This window comes from Microcaecilia unicolor, chromosome 6 (genome assembly GCF_901765095.1).
Source record: "Microcaecilia unicolor chromosome 6, aMicUni1.1, whole genome shotgun sequence".
NCBI classification, from domain to species: Eukaryota; Metazoa; Chordata; class Amphibia; order Gymnophiona; family Siphonopidae; genus Microcaecilia; species Microcaecilia unicolor.
Genome location: NC_044036.1, coordinates 317,036,083 through 317,053,476, shown reverse-complemented (window position 1 = coordinate 317,053,476; position 17,394 = coordinate 317,036,083). Strand labels below are relative to the sequence as shown.

At 44.8% G+C, this 17,394-nt stretch overlaps 1 protein-coding gene across 1 annotated transcript in view; it reads left to right on the top strand.

The window, feature by feature from the left end:
- The first annotated feature begins 341 nt into the window (after nt 1–341).
- TSEN54 (tRNA splicing endonuclease subunit 54) overlaps nt 342–17,394 on the top strand; it is a 35,311-nt gene continuing 18,258 nt past the window's right edge. The window contains 7 exon segments of the mRNA XM_030208269.1: nt 342–679; nt 7,096–7,260; nt 7,375–7,438; nt 7,573–7,656; nt 10,979–11,077; nt 12,690–12,742; nt 16,947–17,045. Of these exon segments, the coding sequence (XP_030064129.1) occupies nt 471–679; nt 7,096–7,260; nt 7,375–7,438; nt 7,573–7,656; nt 10,979–11,077; nt 12,690–12,742; nt 16,947–17,045 (773 nt within the window). The 5' untranslated portion in view covers nt 342–470.

The following is a 17,394-nucleotide window of genomic DNA, read 5'->3' as shown; positions in this document are numbered from 1 at the left end:
ATGATTCCATGTGCCCCACTGAAAGAAGTTTAAGGCAGATTACAACAGTTAACCGATTAGTGCCCAATGTTCCCATAATAAGCTCCCATATGGGAACGTTGGGCACTAATGGGTTAAGATGAACCCATCAGGAAACTGCTTATTCTTACTGAAATTTGGCCATGTATTACTGTATTCTGTTAGAACAGTGTAGAAAAATGAGCACAAAATACAGAGTTTATTACTGCTGTTTGTATCGGCTAAAATATTTTTTATGCTGTTTTAGTGATTTTACATTTTATATACATCTACATATGGGAACCTTTCACATAAATAAATAAAAATCATTTATCCTCCACTTTTTAAGGCACTGTCTATCCAACTACAACAGCTTTAGACTTCTTACAAATGAACTACGCCATATTGAGTCACCCAAAACAACAGCAAGCCCGCCTACTGGCTTCAGCCCACATAATGGGCCAGATAGGCTCATGCCGTATCCTATTCTTTCTCCAACCTGCTTGGACAGTGGCCTACTGCCTTTTTCTGGTAGGACACAGCGGAACTCTCTCTGTCTGCCTGATGTGGGAGTGGGAGGCGCTAGTACTCTCCGGCGTGAATCTAGGACATTTCCCCTCAACTCCTTGCTCTTCTTGTTCTCAGTGCAGATGGAGTCGCTCGGTGGGAGCCGGGCGCTGAGGTAAAAAGCTTCCTCCGTGCAGCCTCTCCTTTTACTTCCGGTCGCCGCGGTTCGGACGGAGGCCGGAGCAGGCGAGGGACAGGGTCTGATTTCCCCCACGAGGAGCTTCGGGCAGGTTGAGGCTTGTTACTCTTCTACCCTCAGGGACTAGAAATCGGCTCTGGCATTTAGCACACTCAGGTCCAAAGCCGGGACAGTCTCAGCGGTTCTTCTGCCATTAGTCAGAGCTGTCAGATTGCTAGTCTGGACATGCCCGACTCCGGACTCCTCCCACGAGCCCATCCCAGGCTAACAGAATGGATTTATTAATGGACCCAGGCAGGGCTTTTTTTTTTATGCGGCACCTTTTCAATTTTCTGCTAATAATTGACCCATGGACCCTAAGTTTTAATAATAGAGCTCATTCTCTACACACCAATTTTATCTTGTAATAAATTCTGTGACTGGTTGCAGGAGGCCTGGCTATTATGGGATGGGTCCCTCAGTGATCACCCCACTCCTGAAGGGTGGCCTAACATTTGAGTACCAGCACCTTTTTTGCTAGAAAAAAAACACACTGGACCCAGGACTGTCTTAAGGAGGTGGGCATCATATCACTTTGCAAAACTCTGAGCAGAACGGGCATAGGGTGGGATTTAGCGGTACTTGAGACAATGGAGGGTGCAGTGACTATCCAAGGTCACATGAAACATCTGTAACATAGTAGATGACGGCAGAAAAAGACCTGCACGGTCCATCCAGTCTGCCCAACAAGATAAACTCAATATGTTCCACTTTTTGTGTATACCTTACCTTGATTTGTACCTGTCCTTTTCAGGGCACAGACCGTGTAAGTCTGCCCAGCACTATCCCCGCCTCCCACCACCGGCTCTGCCACCCAATCTCAGCTAAGCTTCTCTCCTCCTTATCCGGCAAACTCGTACCTGAAATTCCCCACCAACAATCCCACAGCTTTAGTACAGTATATGCTTCTGTGACTACTAGGGTGCGCCTCGCTTTAGACAGCAACTCTTAATTGTGGAGATGGAGGCATAGTTTGTCTAGTGACTGTCCTGATGGAACCTAACTACGGGATACACTCGTAACAGGAAAGATAACATTAAACACATGGGTCTTATTACATTAAATAATATGTGATAATTTGTAATACATATGGCACCAGTCATAGTGGAGAAAGCAGCAAGGTGGGAGGCAAAGGAAAGAGGGCTTGAGGCAGGTGTCCTTTTTTCTGCCTAGATTGCTAGATGAGGATGGAGTGATGCAGCTGGAGATGCTACTGTTGGTGCCATGTGGACTCAAAGTGGCTTATTTCCCAAAGAGGACATTGTAATTATCCACAACCTTGCCAACAAGTGGCTCATTCTTTTCTTGGGAGAACTTAATGATCTCTTTTGCACCAGCCAGGAACAAAAACTAGAAATAGGCATAGAAAATGACGACCAGAGAGATTGAATTAAAGAAGGTGAAAGATTCTAGTGATGATCATAATATATGAAGTTAGGAACTACAAACTCCTCACTGCCTGGGTGCAGAGCTTTCATCTTTTTCATGGCGCTGGCAAATTCTGTTTCACAGATGCCTTCCCTTGGTACTGTTTTGAGGTGGGTTTGGTCACACTGGATATGTTTATTAGAACTTGCAATGTTCATAACATCCAAGAAGCATGTATGTGATAAATAGAGACCTGCACGGGAACGGAAGTAGTTCTGCGGGGATCCCATGGGGACGGAAGCAGTTCTGTGGGGTTGCCGTGGGGACGGAAGCAGTTCTGTGGGGTTGCCATGGGGACGGAAGCAGTTCTGTGGGGTTGCCGTGGGGACGGAAGCAGTTCTACGGGGTTGCCGTGGGGACGAAAGCAGTTCCTGCGGGGTTCCCGTGGGGACGGAAGCAGTTCCTGTGGGGTTCTCATGGAAGTGTAAGGTGCACTTGCTCCAGCCTCTCACCTACTGAGTACCAAGTTCTTTGCGTGCTGTCTCCTCCTCTTTGCTTTAACAGCACAGATGTGGAAAGTCTCCATTAAGGAGGTGGTAGAGATACAAATGGTGATGAAATTCAAAAAGGCATGGGATGAACACAGAGAATCTCTAATTAGAAAATGGAAGTTATAAGAAACATTAAAAATGGCTGCTTGTGTGTGGATGTGTCGAGTGACACTTAGATGGTGACTCTGGCTGTGATGAGCTAGGGCTGATACTGGGAGACCTGTATAGTCTGTGTGTCATATATGGCAGTCTGGTTTTGGATGGGCTGGAAACGGTTTAGACAGCAACTTTAGTGGCTGGAACGTGAGGATAGTGCTGGACAAACATTTATGGTCTGTGTCCTGCAAATGAGAAGATGAATAGGCTGGAGTGGGCTTCGAGGGCAACTCCAGCAGTTGGAATATAAGGATAGGGCCAGGCGGACTTCTATATATGTCCCAGAAATGCCACAGAAAGACCATAATCAAGTATATAATATCACATTCATTGTTGATTTAATCACGAATTGATAATGAGTGTGACTATTGGGCAGACTGGATAGACCGATCTGGTTTTTATCTGCTGTCATTTACTATGGTACTATTAATCCTCTCTGCTCCCATGCTGATGCGCAGACCTCAGCTCTGACATAGGCACGAGCATCAGATGTCACCTGACCTACTGCCGCGTGCACACAGTGTCAGTGAATCAGAGAAGTCTTACATGTGTGCACCAGATTGTTCCAACTTCCGTTCCTTCCTTGCCTGCAGTGCTACGGCTCAAACCCAGAGAGAGACTGAGAGCGACGACAGCAAATTTTTTAATGTACCATTAAATTCTTGCAGGACTGGGTGAGGACAGGTTAAATTCTTGTGGTGATGGGTGGGGACGGGTTAGATTCCCTATGGGAACGGGCTGGGATGGGTTAGATTCCCTACGGGGAAGAATGGGGATGGGTTGGATTCCAGTGGGGACGGGTTGGATTTCTGTCCCTGTGCAACTCTTTAGTGATAAATGTCATGCCTTGCCTGGTACAAGAAATTGTGTTGCACCTTATTTATCACTTTTACTCTTACTTTGCTTTGCTAAGTGCATACTTCAATGTGGTGATTTGAGGGTCCCACTTTAGGACATATGTGCAGCAGCCTGGTGGTTAGAGTAGTGGGCTGAGAACCAGAGAAGCCAGGTTCCAATCCCACTGACGCTCCCAGGGCTGGATTAATACTATACCGGGCCCTAGGCAAGGCAAACATATATTTGCGGGCTCCCCTACCAGGGACCCCTCCCTCACTACCTTCACCTCTCCAGAACTAGTAGCGAAAAGTACACAGCCTAGTTATACTGTGCAAGCACATGCTTTGAATGGAGAGGTTTAATGGTCGGAGCTGGAGAGCTGCCAAGTTAGTTCTAGGAGGGAAATTTTGAGCCAGTCCTGGATTTCTGCAACCCTATCCTGGTACGTTATAGGATCTGAAGTGCTATTTTCAGTTGGTAGTATCAGGGACTATATATGAATTGGGATGTAAGTTCAAAAATAGGACTGGGTAACTTGTCCAGCTTCCCTGGTTCTCAGCCCACTGCTGCAGAGCTGTCAAGTTATTTTCGCTGTCCATGATCTCTAGTACAAACCAGATATTCCAAGGTTGGACTGGCCAAGAGTGAGATTTAAGGGACTATCAGGCTTATTTTCGAAAGAGAAGGGCACCCATCTTTCGACACAAATCAGGAGATGGGCGTCCTTCTCCCAGGGTCGCCCAAATCAGCATAATCGAAAGCTGATTTTGGGCGTCCTCAACTGCTTTCCGTTGCGGGAACGACCAAAGTTCATGGGGGCCTGTCGGAAGCGTAGCGAAGGCAGGACAAGGGCGTGCCTAACACATGGGCGTCCTCGACCGATAATGGAAAAAAGAAGGGCGTCCCTGACTAGCACTTGGACGGCTTTACTTGGTCCATTTTATTTTACGACCAAGCCTCAAAAAGGTGCCCGAACTGACCAAATGACCACCGGAGGGAATAGGGGATGACCTCCCCTTACTGCCCCAGTGGTCACCAACCCCCTCCCACCCTAAAAAAAAAAAATTAAAAACATTTTTTTGCCAGCCTCAAATGTCATACCCAGCTCCATGACAGCAGTATGCAGGTCCCTGGAGCAGTTTTAATGGGTGCAGTGCACTTCAGGCAGGCGGACCCAGGCCCATCCCCTCCACCTGTTACAATTGTGGTGGAAAATGTGAGCCCTTCAAAACCCACCAGAAACCCACTGTACCCACATGTAGGTGCCCCCCTTCACCCCTTAGGGCTATGGTAGTGGTGTACAGTTGTGGAGAGTGGGTTTTGGGGGGGGGGTTGCGGGGCTCAGTACTGAAGGTAAAGGAGCTATGCACCTGGGAGCAATTTTTGAAGTCCACTGCAGTGCCCCTTAGGGTGCCCGGTTGGTGTCCTGGCATGTGAGGGGGACCAGTGCACTACGAATGCTGGCTCCTCCCACGACCAAATGGCTTGGATTTGGTTGTTTCTGAGATGGGCATCCTCGGTTTCCATTATGGCCGAAAATCGGGGACGACCATCTCTAAGCTTGACCTAAATTTTGCCATTTTGGGCGTCCCCGACCGTATTATCGAAACGAAAGATGGACGCCCATCTTGTTTCGATAATACGGGTTTTCCCGCCCCCTCGCTGGGACGTCCTGCGAGGACGTCCTCAGGAAAACTTGGGTGCCCCTTTCCATTATGCCCCTCTATGTTTCCAAGATATAAACTTACCAAGTTTTACATGTGAAAAGCAAAAGCTTAGTTTTTGATGCTTCTGAAAGGATATAGGCAGAGTAGAGGAAGTATTAGGCCAGTGTTCAAAGGAATTTACCCAAGTAATTTCATAGTTAACCGGGTAAATTCTCTTCACTTAGTATGTGCACAGGTATGTTTGTACCAGTGAACTTCCCCATTCCTCACCAGGGACACAAACACACATAAGTGCATGCACTCTCTAGCTCTCTTTTCTGGTGTTGTCCTGCTGCTTATGTGCTAATTTAGGCAGTACCCTCCACCCCCTGCTGGGTCTGCCCACCGTTATGAAAAATTCTGGCATTTCTTGCCAGTTCTTTTCCTCAGCCAACAGCAGGACCCCTCTCACTTGCCCCCCATTCTTCAGTCCTACTCCTTTTCAACAATCTCTTCCCCCCAGAAGTGTAGCCAGGTTGTGACACCAGGGGGAGCGGAGAGATGCACTGCTTAGGTGCGATGGACCGCCTGAAAAATAGTTGATGGTGCTGTCAGAAGTCTGTTTGGGGGAGTGGTCTCTCCCCTAGTGCTCCACCTAGCTACGCCTCTACCCTCCCCCCAAACACTCACAAATTCCATTGATTCTCTCCAGAGACTCTGTGCAGAGCTCATCTTCCTTCACAGTGCAGCCCAGACCCTCCCTCCTGTGACTTGAAGCCTTCCCATTGGCTGGATCCTACCACTGTACTGGAAGGAGGGAGCATTGAGGAGCTTAACCATTCGTCTGACTTTGAGACAGGGAGTTCACAAATTTTTAGAATCCTGCAAAAAATCCATATAGTTGGCAATCCTAGCCTCCTGAATCCTGAGCACATCTGACAGGGCACGTGCCTAGTTTGCCTATGCCTTAATCTAGCTCTGGAAACTCTTTATGACCTTAGGAAAGTCACATAACCCTCCATTGCTCCAAGACTTGCTCCAAGACAAACTTACAGATACAGTTCCTAAAATGCTAAGGATAGTAACATAGTAAATGATGGCAGATAAAGACCTGTACAGTCCATCCAGTCTACCCAAAAAGATAAACTCATTTTACATGGTATGTGATACTTTATATGTATACCTGAGCTTGATTTGTCCCTGCCTTTCTCAGGGCACAGACCGTAGAAGTCTGACCAGCACTCTTCTTGTACTAAAAGTTCTGAAGCTAATGTCGAAGCCCCTTAAAATTGACACTCCAGCCCATCCCTATCTATTCAGTCATGATCAGGGCATAGACCGTAGAAGTCTGGCCAGCTCCCGTTTTGTTAATGTGCGTATTAGTAAAATAACGTGTTATTAGCAACTCTAGCTATAAAACTGTAAGCCCTTTGAGGATAAGAAAGTACCTAATCCACCCTGTGTCTACTATTGAGAAGGCATGAGCTAAATTAAATAAATTAGATCGTAAACTCTAACCAGTATCAGCATTTTTTTTTTTCTTAAAGCTTCAGAGAGGCAGTTTGGAAGTAAAGAGGATGGTGGCGGCAGTGCCTAAGACCGAGGTAAAGCTGTGTAGAGTTTGGTAGTGGAGCTGGGACCTACAGGTCAGGAATGAGGTTCTTTTGCAGGCGTTTGTGATGACCATTGGTTTGTAGTGAAGAAATAAGTGTTCAACACACTGTTCTTAAAAAGCAGGAAATAGGAGCTCTATAAGAAGACAAAACCATTAGTAATAGTTTGATTTCTTTTCCAGCCCAGCTGAGCTGCACAGTGCTCGAACTCGGAATTGCAATCTCCCTCAGCGTTCACATGGCCCAAAGGAATTTCTTCCTGATAATTCGGAAGAGCAGAAAGAGAAGCTGCGGCTGTGCCAGGAGGAGGAGTGGCAGTTGTTGTCAGAGGAGCGAGTGGAGCGCCTGTAAGTAACCCATCCTAGTGGAGTGGGGAGAAAAGAAATGCCAGACCAGTTCTGGGGTGAGACATCAGGAATGGCTTGTGAAGTTCTTTTCACAATTTTGGTTTTGTTTTGTAGCGGGAACTTGGTGAAAGCCGAGTGGAGGCCTCGAGAAAGTCTCGTGGAGCTGCAGTCTCCTGCGGTAAGTGTTGTTCCTGGGTTCTTGTTACTCAGATGCATGGTAGGGATGTTTGCAGCTTGTTTTTACTGGTGAAGAAATGTTGGTCAGGGTGGCAGCTGTGCGGTTGAAATGCCCTTCTTATCCTTTCTTCTCAGGGCAAGTTTTGGCAAACTATGGGATTTATGGAGCAGGGGAAACAATGCCTGTTGCCGGAAGAAGCAGTCTACCTGCTGGAATGTGTAAGCATTTTGCAGAAATGGTTTGGGGCAGCGTTTGAGTAAAGCATGAAGAGAGAGATGCAAGAGAAAGCATGCAGAGAAGAGGGGTCCCAGGGTGACAAGTAAAGAGGATTTAGAGAAGCAGCAAAACATGGAGCAGACTAGCAGGTATAGAAGTAGATGGCTTATTAGAACAAGTGTCTACGTTTTGCCCAAAAGTCTGCATCAGAGTTGTAGTCCAGACATATAAATGAATTAAAAACATACAAATGAATATTAAATCATATCAAAAATAATTTCAAAATAAAACATACAGATAAAATCAAACATATAAACGGCGAGTGACCGTACTCACTCGCAAATGCGCAGTAGAGACTTCCCTGTCTGTCCCGCCCCCGCGTCAATACGTGAGGACGGGGGGGGGGGGCGGGACAGAGAGAGAAACTGCGCGAAGGGGAGGGAACCGTCGAGGTCGCCACCGCTACCCCCCCCCCCCCGAGGTCGCCGCCACTGGTACCCCCCCCCCCCCGGAGTCACCGCTGCCGCCACCCCTCCACCCGGCCCGTCTCTTCGCTAATCAACTTACATCTCCGCAGCAGGCAGAGATCAGCTGAGCTGCCGTCGGGCCTTCCTTCCCTGCCTGTGTCCCGCCCTTGCTGATGTTACGTCACACGAGGGCGGAACACAGGCAGAGAAGGAAGGCCGACGAGAGCTCAGCTGATCTCTGCCTGCTGCGGAGATGTAAGTTGAATAGCGAAGAGACGGCCGGGTGGAAGGGCGGCGGGGGCAGCGAACTCGGGGGGGGGGGGGGGGCGGCGACCCACCAGCCCGTTTTAACGGGCTCAACGGCTAGTTAAACATAAAATAGAAATAATATAACTGTACAGTCATAAAATTTGACCTGAATAAAACAACCACAACTATTTGGCATGCAAAGGAACAAGCCACATAAATAGTGCATAAACTGACTATAATCGCAACAGAGCAAGCTAGAGTGAAATGGAAGCATCAGTGCATGGATACAGACATTTGCATGCGAAACGCTGCTTGTTCTCTTGCACTATTGCTGTCAAACACCAGATGTTATAGGTAAACCCTATATTCATATACTCAATACCATTGCATCAGTGAATGTTACGGATACTTTGACACGGCCATGTCGAGTCTGTTATATATTAGGCGTTTGGATTTGCTGACGAGATTAAAGGCTTTATATTCCACCCTTGAATTCTTCATCCTTTTTTTTTTGCCTCACTTGTTGCTCACTCGTGAGGCCTGACCTTCTCCTTTGATTTTTGGACTGCAGACAGAGTGAATCATATAAGGTTCTCAAGCATATTTATATACACATGTAAAAGTGGCACCAAAAAGGACACATACCTAAAGGGGAACTAGAACACACTTTCCCCTAATAGCAAAATTCTATCCAAAACAGCCTAAAAATAAAGAGTTTAAAAGAGTTTAGGTGGGGGGGGGGGGGGGGGGGGGGAGGGGAGGGGGGCGGAGTTGGGATTGGATGATGATATTTTATTTGCGTTTTAGTTTAGCTCCCATTATTATAGGAGAGCCTTAAGAACTTAAAGGTAATGGTCAGGTTGGGGACAGTAATAGAATCAGTATGTAGCGGGTTTAGTGTTTTGGGGGGCGGGGATTTAGACAGAGGTAGGCATTGGGTTGCTGATTTTTTCGGGGGGGGGGGGGGCAACTCTTAGGATGGGGGTTTATCTTGGGTTGTTAAATTCAAGTAGGGCTCCACTCAGGTGAGGGCGCTCTAGTAATGTTTATGGGAGAGTGGATTGTTATGGGCAAATATTCTGGAGATATATGACTTGTTGAACTTCTCCTGGGTTGTACAGACTGCAATTGTACCTACAAGTTTGTCTTTGTTATGCAGTTATTTAATAATAAAAATAGTTGAAACATAAGAGTTTAAAAGAAATCTTTATCTTAAGAAGGCATAAATAGCTTAAAACAGTATTAAAACACTAAAAGTGTATTGGCTTAAAAAGTACTCGCAAATACAGGACTTTTTCTTCTGAGCAGCAGCATCTCTACTCCATAGGCAGAAATGAAGAATCTGCCATGTTGTGGAATAGTACTAGCTTTTATGTCTCCTGCTGAGGTGAAAGGTTACAATGCAAAAATTCTTAAAAAACAATAATGATCTATCACAAAGATATGGATTCTCAGAAACAAATGCGAGAAATTCTACCTGAAAATCACTTATGTGAACCTAAAATGTCAATTAAAAAGATCTAAAATATCAAATTACATCTATCTTTTTAGAAACTTCAGAACTAATAATAAAATTAGGTACAGCTAGGTCTGCTGACCTGAAAGTGCTATATTTTGTCAAAAAACACAGGAACCCCCCCCCCCCCCCCATTAAAATTGTTTTAAAAATCTTATGCGTTCCAGTGGCCATCTTGAGAATGCATTCCAGTGGTGTAGATAACATAACAGGAAGTGCGGTACACTATGGGAAATATAATAATAATGAAGTACAAACCCAGGAGTTACTCAAAAAAGGTTGCGAATACCAAAAAAAAAACTGCATAAAATGATGAAGAATGACCACACAAGTAAATATATCAATAAATCCAAACATTCTATACTAAAATTATAAATAACAACCTTTTGGGGTGAAACGAGGCCACTTTCGGGTACTTGTTTTAATAAACCGTCTGCTTCTACACTTGATGGTCTGCTCTGTGTTTTCTGCTTTGCTTACTTGCAGATCATTGCCTCCCAGCATTTGTTTGAGGATTAAGAGAGACAGGTGGCATCAGTAAAATAATAGATGTAAAACTTGTGAAAATGGGGGCCACCTTATCAAAGACAGCTATGAGGTCAGAAAGGATGATAGCAGCTGGTTTACCAAAAAGAGGGAAATGGAAAGAGGAGGCTAAGTGACAGGGATGAAGGTGATTTGCTTAAGTCTGGAAAAATGAACTTTGAAGTGAGGCTGTGTCTGATGGAGAATTTCTGAGAGGGAAGGAAGGTTTGAGAGAGGATGCTAGTGTCCAGAGAATGTAGGACAGCTTAATGTTTTGATTTATAACAGGTAAGAAACTTTCTTAATATAGAAAGGGCATAAAGAGAAATGGGGCTTAGAGAAATATGTTGGGCAAGGATCCCAAAGGACGAACAGTGAGCTTGAAGTTTGGCCATTACTCCAGAGCTCAGGGATGTGCTTGCTTCTGCTGGATTCTGTTAGAGGTTTAAAAACAGATATATAATAACCTGTTCAGTAGAAATTTGGGTTCAAATTATCGGTCCTTTTGAAATTGTGACTATTACAATATCAACCATGTAATCTGCAGATCTGTCTCTGGTTTCCCAGGGTTCTATTCAGCTCTTGTACAGGGAGCTGCCTCTGTCCATTCAGGAAGCATATGAGAAGCTTCTGTCCCACAGGACTGTGACCCTGCTCCAGTACCAGGTATGCCGAAGAACAAATGTATGTGGTCACATAGGACTAAATTCTATATATCATATGGAAATCGAAGCTTATTCTACAAAGTACACTTTCATTTTTAATATTTATAGAATAAGCCTAAATTTCCGCATGGTTTATAGAATACTAGTTAAAAAGGCCTGTTTCGGAGAAAAATGAAACGGGCGCTAGCAAGGTTTTCCTGGGTGTGTGACCCCCCCCCCCCCCCGAGGTGACAGCAGCCAGTGATGCACCGTGGCCCCCCCCCCCCCCCCCAGGGATGTGCTGGTAAATTCTTAACATGGGGCTCTCTCTCGCCAGCAAAGTAAAAGAGAATTCAGGAGGGGCCCAAGCCCACATTTTGGGATCCATTTGTTAAAGTAGCCATGGAGAACTGGCTCCCAAAATTCTTAAAAACTTAACAAACGGCTCTCGAGAGCCTGTGAGAGCCTGCTCCAGCACACCACTGCCCCGCCCCCCAAGGTGGCAGCAGCCAGTGCACCACCATCCCCCCCCCCCCCCAAACAGGTCGCTGGCGTTCCCCCCCCTCCGCGTGTTGTACATTAGCTGAGCGCCGCTCCCCCCCCCCCCCCCCCCCCCCCGTGTAATATAGAAACAGAATTTAAAAAGTTAACCTGCGAAATTGGTTTAATGAAGGAATGGAAGCCCCGCAGCCAGCCATGGGTTGTGAGCTGGGCATCTGCTCCTCCTCTCTGTGTTTACGTCAGTGCCCCTGAACTGGAGGTGTACCCCGTTGCGACGTGAGAGGAGGAGTCCTCCTCTGACGTTGCTACGGGGTACTCCTCCAGTCCAGGGGCAGTGACATCACCGCTGAGAGGAGGAGCAGATGCCCAGCTCAGAACCCATGGCTGGCTGCGGGTCCCCAATTGGTGCGTGAAAACGTTTTTCGAGCTGAACTTTTTAAAATTGGGTTTTCTATGTGACGGAGGGGGGGGGGGGGGGGGGAAGTGGCGCTCTGCTGATGTAGGACAGAGGGTGGGTGTGAGCGGTGGCGACCTGTTGTGGGGGGTGAGGGTGGAGCATTGGGTGTTGCGCCGTTGGGGGGGGGTGGAGCAGTGGGTGTTTTGACCTGGGGGGGGGGTTGGATGTGTTGAGCGGTAGCAACATGTTAGGGGGGGTGTTGGGTGGTGGTGTTGTGAACTTTGGGGGGGGGGGGGTTAAGGGTGAGGGGTGGTGATTGGCCGTCACGTCGTACTGTTGTGAAGTTGTGCTCCGCCCTCGACGTCACTACGTTTGACGCGAGGGCGGGGCACAGACATGGTGAGTTGGATGGCTTCACCACCATGAAGTTACGAACTGGTGTGTGTTTTCCTGCAGTGACGTCAGTGTCCTCAGAACGTTGAGGGAGCGTTTTATTATAGTAGATGCCAAGTGCCGGTCCAAGCGACTAAATTTAGTCGCAGTCAAGTTACATTCAGGGAAAAAATCAGACGTTCCTTATCCCAGGGGACCTATAATCTAACTTTATACGTGAGGGAAAACCATTTTGAAACTGACATGCCAACTTATAACTATATCTGGTAAAATATCCATGACCAAGATTAAGGGCAGTTCAGTGTCAGTTTAAACTCAAGAGACTTCTTTTTGTTTTTTCCAGGTATACAGTCATTTGAAGAGACTGGGCTACATTGTGATGCGATTCAGCCCTTGGTAATTTCCCCTGGGAAAAGTGCTTTTGTTTTCTTGGTTCTCCTGCTTTCCCTCCAGATCCAGGAATGGGGAATTTTGGTCCTTAAGTGCCATGGACATGTGGTTTTCAGGATAAAAACAAAGAGCCCGATATCCAAAAGGGTTTAACGGAGCAGGAGAGGCTTCTGTCTGGTTAAACCCTGCTGAGCTTGCAATATTCAGCAGCATTTAAGCCATGTAAATAATAATAATATTATTACATCACATTTCTATACTGCTATAACCACAAGTTCTAAGCAATTAAAAGTTAAGAGACCAAGGTACAGTCCTTGGGAATTACATAAATAGATCATAGCGAAAAAAACAATAACCTCAATAAAAATTAAATAATTACTCTAAAAAGTACAGTTTTTTAAAATTTATAAAGTCTTTATTGAAGTATTTGAGAGAAATTACAGAGCCATCAACATAAGCTCACAACATATCTATATATATATATATAAAACTCACCCTCAACGTTCTATTGTCTGACGTCACTGAAGCCAAGGTTCGTAAGTTGGAAGCTCTGAAGCCACAAAAATCACAGTCTCGGGGCCCCGCCCTCGCATCAAACGTAATGATGTTGAGGGCGGAGCAATTCACTCACATCGACAGCGGCCAGGGCGGCGCAATGGCGTCACTGACGATGAAGGTGCGTTGGGTGGGGGGGCCAGAGTCACACATCGACGGCGGCCACGGCGGCGCAATGGCGTCACTAACAACGAAGGTGCGTTGGGTGGGGGGCCAGAGGAAAGCCTTGCTAGCGCCCGTTTCATTGGCTCCAGAAACGGGCCTTTTTTTACTAGTATCTATATAAAACAATGCACCGCATAATCTCTCTAATACATTTAGATAACTAACAACATACTTCTAAGTTTTATAACAAGAAATTTTCTTCACATGTCCCCCCCTTCTCCCCCACCCCCCCCCACCATTTTCTTAACACTTACAGTGAGATGTAAAAGGTTCCCAACTGGCCTCCCACTTAGTCATGGTTTTATTACGCACGGCCCAAAGCCTCTCCGTTTCACAGATGTACCACAACTTATTAAGCCATTTGATCAAAGAAGGGACCTGAGAGGATTTCCAAAGAGCAGCCAAGATAATCCTTGCGGCCGCCATAGCATGACGTACCTAAAATAAAAATAATCGTCATATCCAAATCTGACAGTACTTTTTTCCCACAGTTTGGGGGCTTAAAAGGCCGGCAATTTTTCAAAAAAGGTGAATCTTTTCACTTCCTTTGGAGATGGCAGTGCGAATGGTTGACATTTGTGTAATCTCTGTATGTTCAGAGTAGTAAATTCCAAAAGATCCAATAGATGTTCCGGCCAATCCCCATTTAGCACCTCATATGATGCACAGGAGCATTTAAAAAATATTCTGGCCTCAATAGGCAACCAATGAAGTCCCTTATAATATTTAGAAATATGATTGGATTTATGGTAGTTATGGCCCTTAAAGTTTTTAAGTTTAATCCCGTACTGCCCCTCACATTCTTTGCTATGCTATACCAGAGTCCTTCTATCTCGCTAACTCCCTCATTTCTAAAATTCAAAGCGGGGTTCCTACGTTACATAATACATCAAGGTTACATCCTTATATAAAAATCAAGCTCTCTATCATTCTAAAAACTTTTCAAACAGCCACATCTTAACTGTCTTTCTAAAACTTTCATAAGATGGACTATGGCAAATATGTAAAGAATTGAGTTCCAAACCTTGACTGCATAATAACAGTAAGATCCTTGATGAATATGATTATATTGCGCACCTTTAGCAGGTGGAAAACATAAAGATAAAAGTTCAAGGTTACGTCATCCAAACCGCCTGCCCAAAGGATCAGTGAACAAAGGAAAATTTTCTGGTACATTTCCAACCAATGTCTTAGAAACCAAACATATCTTAACATTAACACACAGTTCTACGGTCAGCCAATGCAAATTCAGCAACGGAGGGGTCATGTGGTTAAATCTAGATTTTGGAAAAATTAAGCTTACAGCCCGTATTCTGCACTAATCTCAATTTCCTAGCAAGTTTTGTTGTTAAACCAGTGTATAGCACATTACAATAATCCAGTGATGACAGTATCACTGATTGACCAATGACCCTATAACGTTGCTGAAAAAAATAAGGGTGAATTAGCTATAGTTGTCTTCTTAATTTATAAAAAGAAAAAAAAACCAAAGATTTAACCTCTAGATTAACTTGTGCCTGAAAACTTAAAGCAGAGTCCAACGCACCCAAGTTGTATCATTTTAAAATTCTTAAGAGATACCAGAATCATCTAGTTATACTTTCACTTTCTAGAGCAGGGTTAGATTCCTCATGAGTCTGCATTTTTTAAATTTGGCTCCAGCCCTATGGAATTTTCTTCCAGCCTTATCTTTGTTTGGGGACCGAGATAAAAAAATTCAGGGAGGATCTTAAGATATACTTTTTTACGGTGGCCTTTTAGGTTTATAGGTTGATAGAATAAGCCTCCATACCCCTTCACTTTTTACTTTTTTAATGTAATTTAATTTTTTGGTTAGGTTACATTTTAATTCTGCAGAACCTATATTGTAAACCGCTTTGTTTGACATGTTCATAGAGATTGATTGATTTTTATTTTATATACAATCAATCAATAAATGGCCTGTGACTGCCCAGGTACTGTCTGCTTAGTGCTGGGGCAGACAAGGGGCGGAATCTTAGCAGAGACAAAACTTAACCCGTTAGCGGAAATATTTAGTCCGCTAATCGGATAAGTAAATGGATAAAGTTAGGACAGTTTGAATTTCAGCCAGGGCCCGGTTAACTTCTGGGTGACCCCACATATCTAGATATTCAGTGCTGGAATCTGGACATGCCTGGCATTGAATATCCAGGGCTTCTTAAGCCACTTATAGCCATGGACTGAATGTCTACCCCCATTATGGTTTATGCTTAGTGTATGTATTTGGTTATTCTGAAAATCTAGGCCCTTGGGTAGCGTTGAAGGCCTGGAGTAGGCCACCTTTTTGCTAGGTGTCCTCTCTTCTCTCCCCTCTTATGATGTGTTAGGAGGATACCAAGGAGGACTTTGTAAACTGGTAGAGGCTGTGTATTTTGTTTCATCTTGCTTTTTAATTTTGTGCTGTTTGAGTCATAGAAGTAATAGGTGGCATACATGATGTCTCTAGTTCTGCTGCAGTGACTTCCGTGAGGACAGCAACATATTGTCAAACTTAAACTGCATTGTTCTAGTCTCTGAATCAGTGATATATTTGGAGGGAAGAAGAAGCCATTTTTATTGTCATTGCGGGGGGGGGGGGGGGGGGGGAATTAGATGGTAATTAAAATTATCTCTGATGGGCTTTTGTAGTATTCATACTTTTCCCGTTATTATTTTGACTACAAGAAGCATTTTAAAAATGAATCCAGGCTTAAGCCTTCGTTCCAAATTAGATACTAGCCCTTGCCTGTAGGGTGACTGGGTTTAACACCAATTTGAACCAGTTTCTGGAGCACAGGCCCATTTTAAGGACTAGTAGCTAGGTAGGCTTGGGGGAACTATGCCTCTTATGGCTGGGAATGAACAATAGATAGTGTATCTTCCTTTTAGGATGTATTATTTATTTTATTTATTTATTGCATTTGTATCCCACATTATCCCACCTCTTTGCAGGCTCAATGTGGCTTACAATATATCATGGATAGTGGAAATGAGAGGAGAATTGACATTTTTGGTTGCATGGTAATGGAAAACATGATAGTGATATAAGGCATTCTTAACATTACTAGATATATGTGGGGATTTCACATGTTTTGGTCTTTGTGGTATATCTTGTCGAAGAGATGGGTCTTCAGCAGTTTGCGGAAGTTGGTCAGTTCATAGGTCGCTGTTAGGTTACGTGGCAATGCGTTCCAGAATTGCTGGGTACTTCTACTAATCTAGGTTGGCTACTTTCGGAGACAAGATGCTGATGTACATTTCTTGTGTTTTTTTTACTGTTTGTACTAGGTTTTCAGTTTTACTGTATTTTTCTTGGTTATTGCAGTTTGTTAAAGTTCTGTATAGGAATAAACTGTTTCCTTTTCTTTTGATGGCACATGATTGTAATCCTGAAGTCACTTTACAGAGGTATATACCTTTCTTGTTCTGCAGATTTCTGTGGAGCATTGTGCCAACTGAATCATCCAGCCCTGCTCCTTTGTCTCCACAGCACTGTCCTGTCTCCCTATGAGAGGCAGCTGAACCTGGAGAGTCATCATCAAAGCTCAGGGCGATCGAATCGCAAAAGGAAGCGGAGTTCCAGCCTTCGGTAAAACATACAAGATTTGTGTGTGTGTGTGCATATAAGAGCTCTGTGCTCACGTAACAAGCTGACTGAATAAAGTTTTCTTCATAATCTTGCACCGTTTTCCTCGAAAGCTGGTGAAAACATCATTTCAGTAGACTTTGTGGAGGTTGAGGGCTCTTCACCAGGAAGCATTACATAAGAATGTAAGAACTGTCAAGTCGAGTCAGACCAAAACTCTATCAAATCCAGTATCCTCTTTCCAATCAAGGCCATAAGTACCTGGCAAGATTCCAAAAAAGTAGTAAATTTATGCCGCTTACTGGTCTACTTTCATAATAGTTTATGGATTTTTTTCCTCCAGGAACTTGTC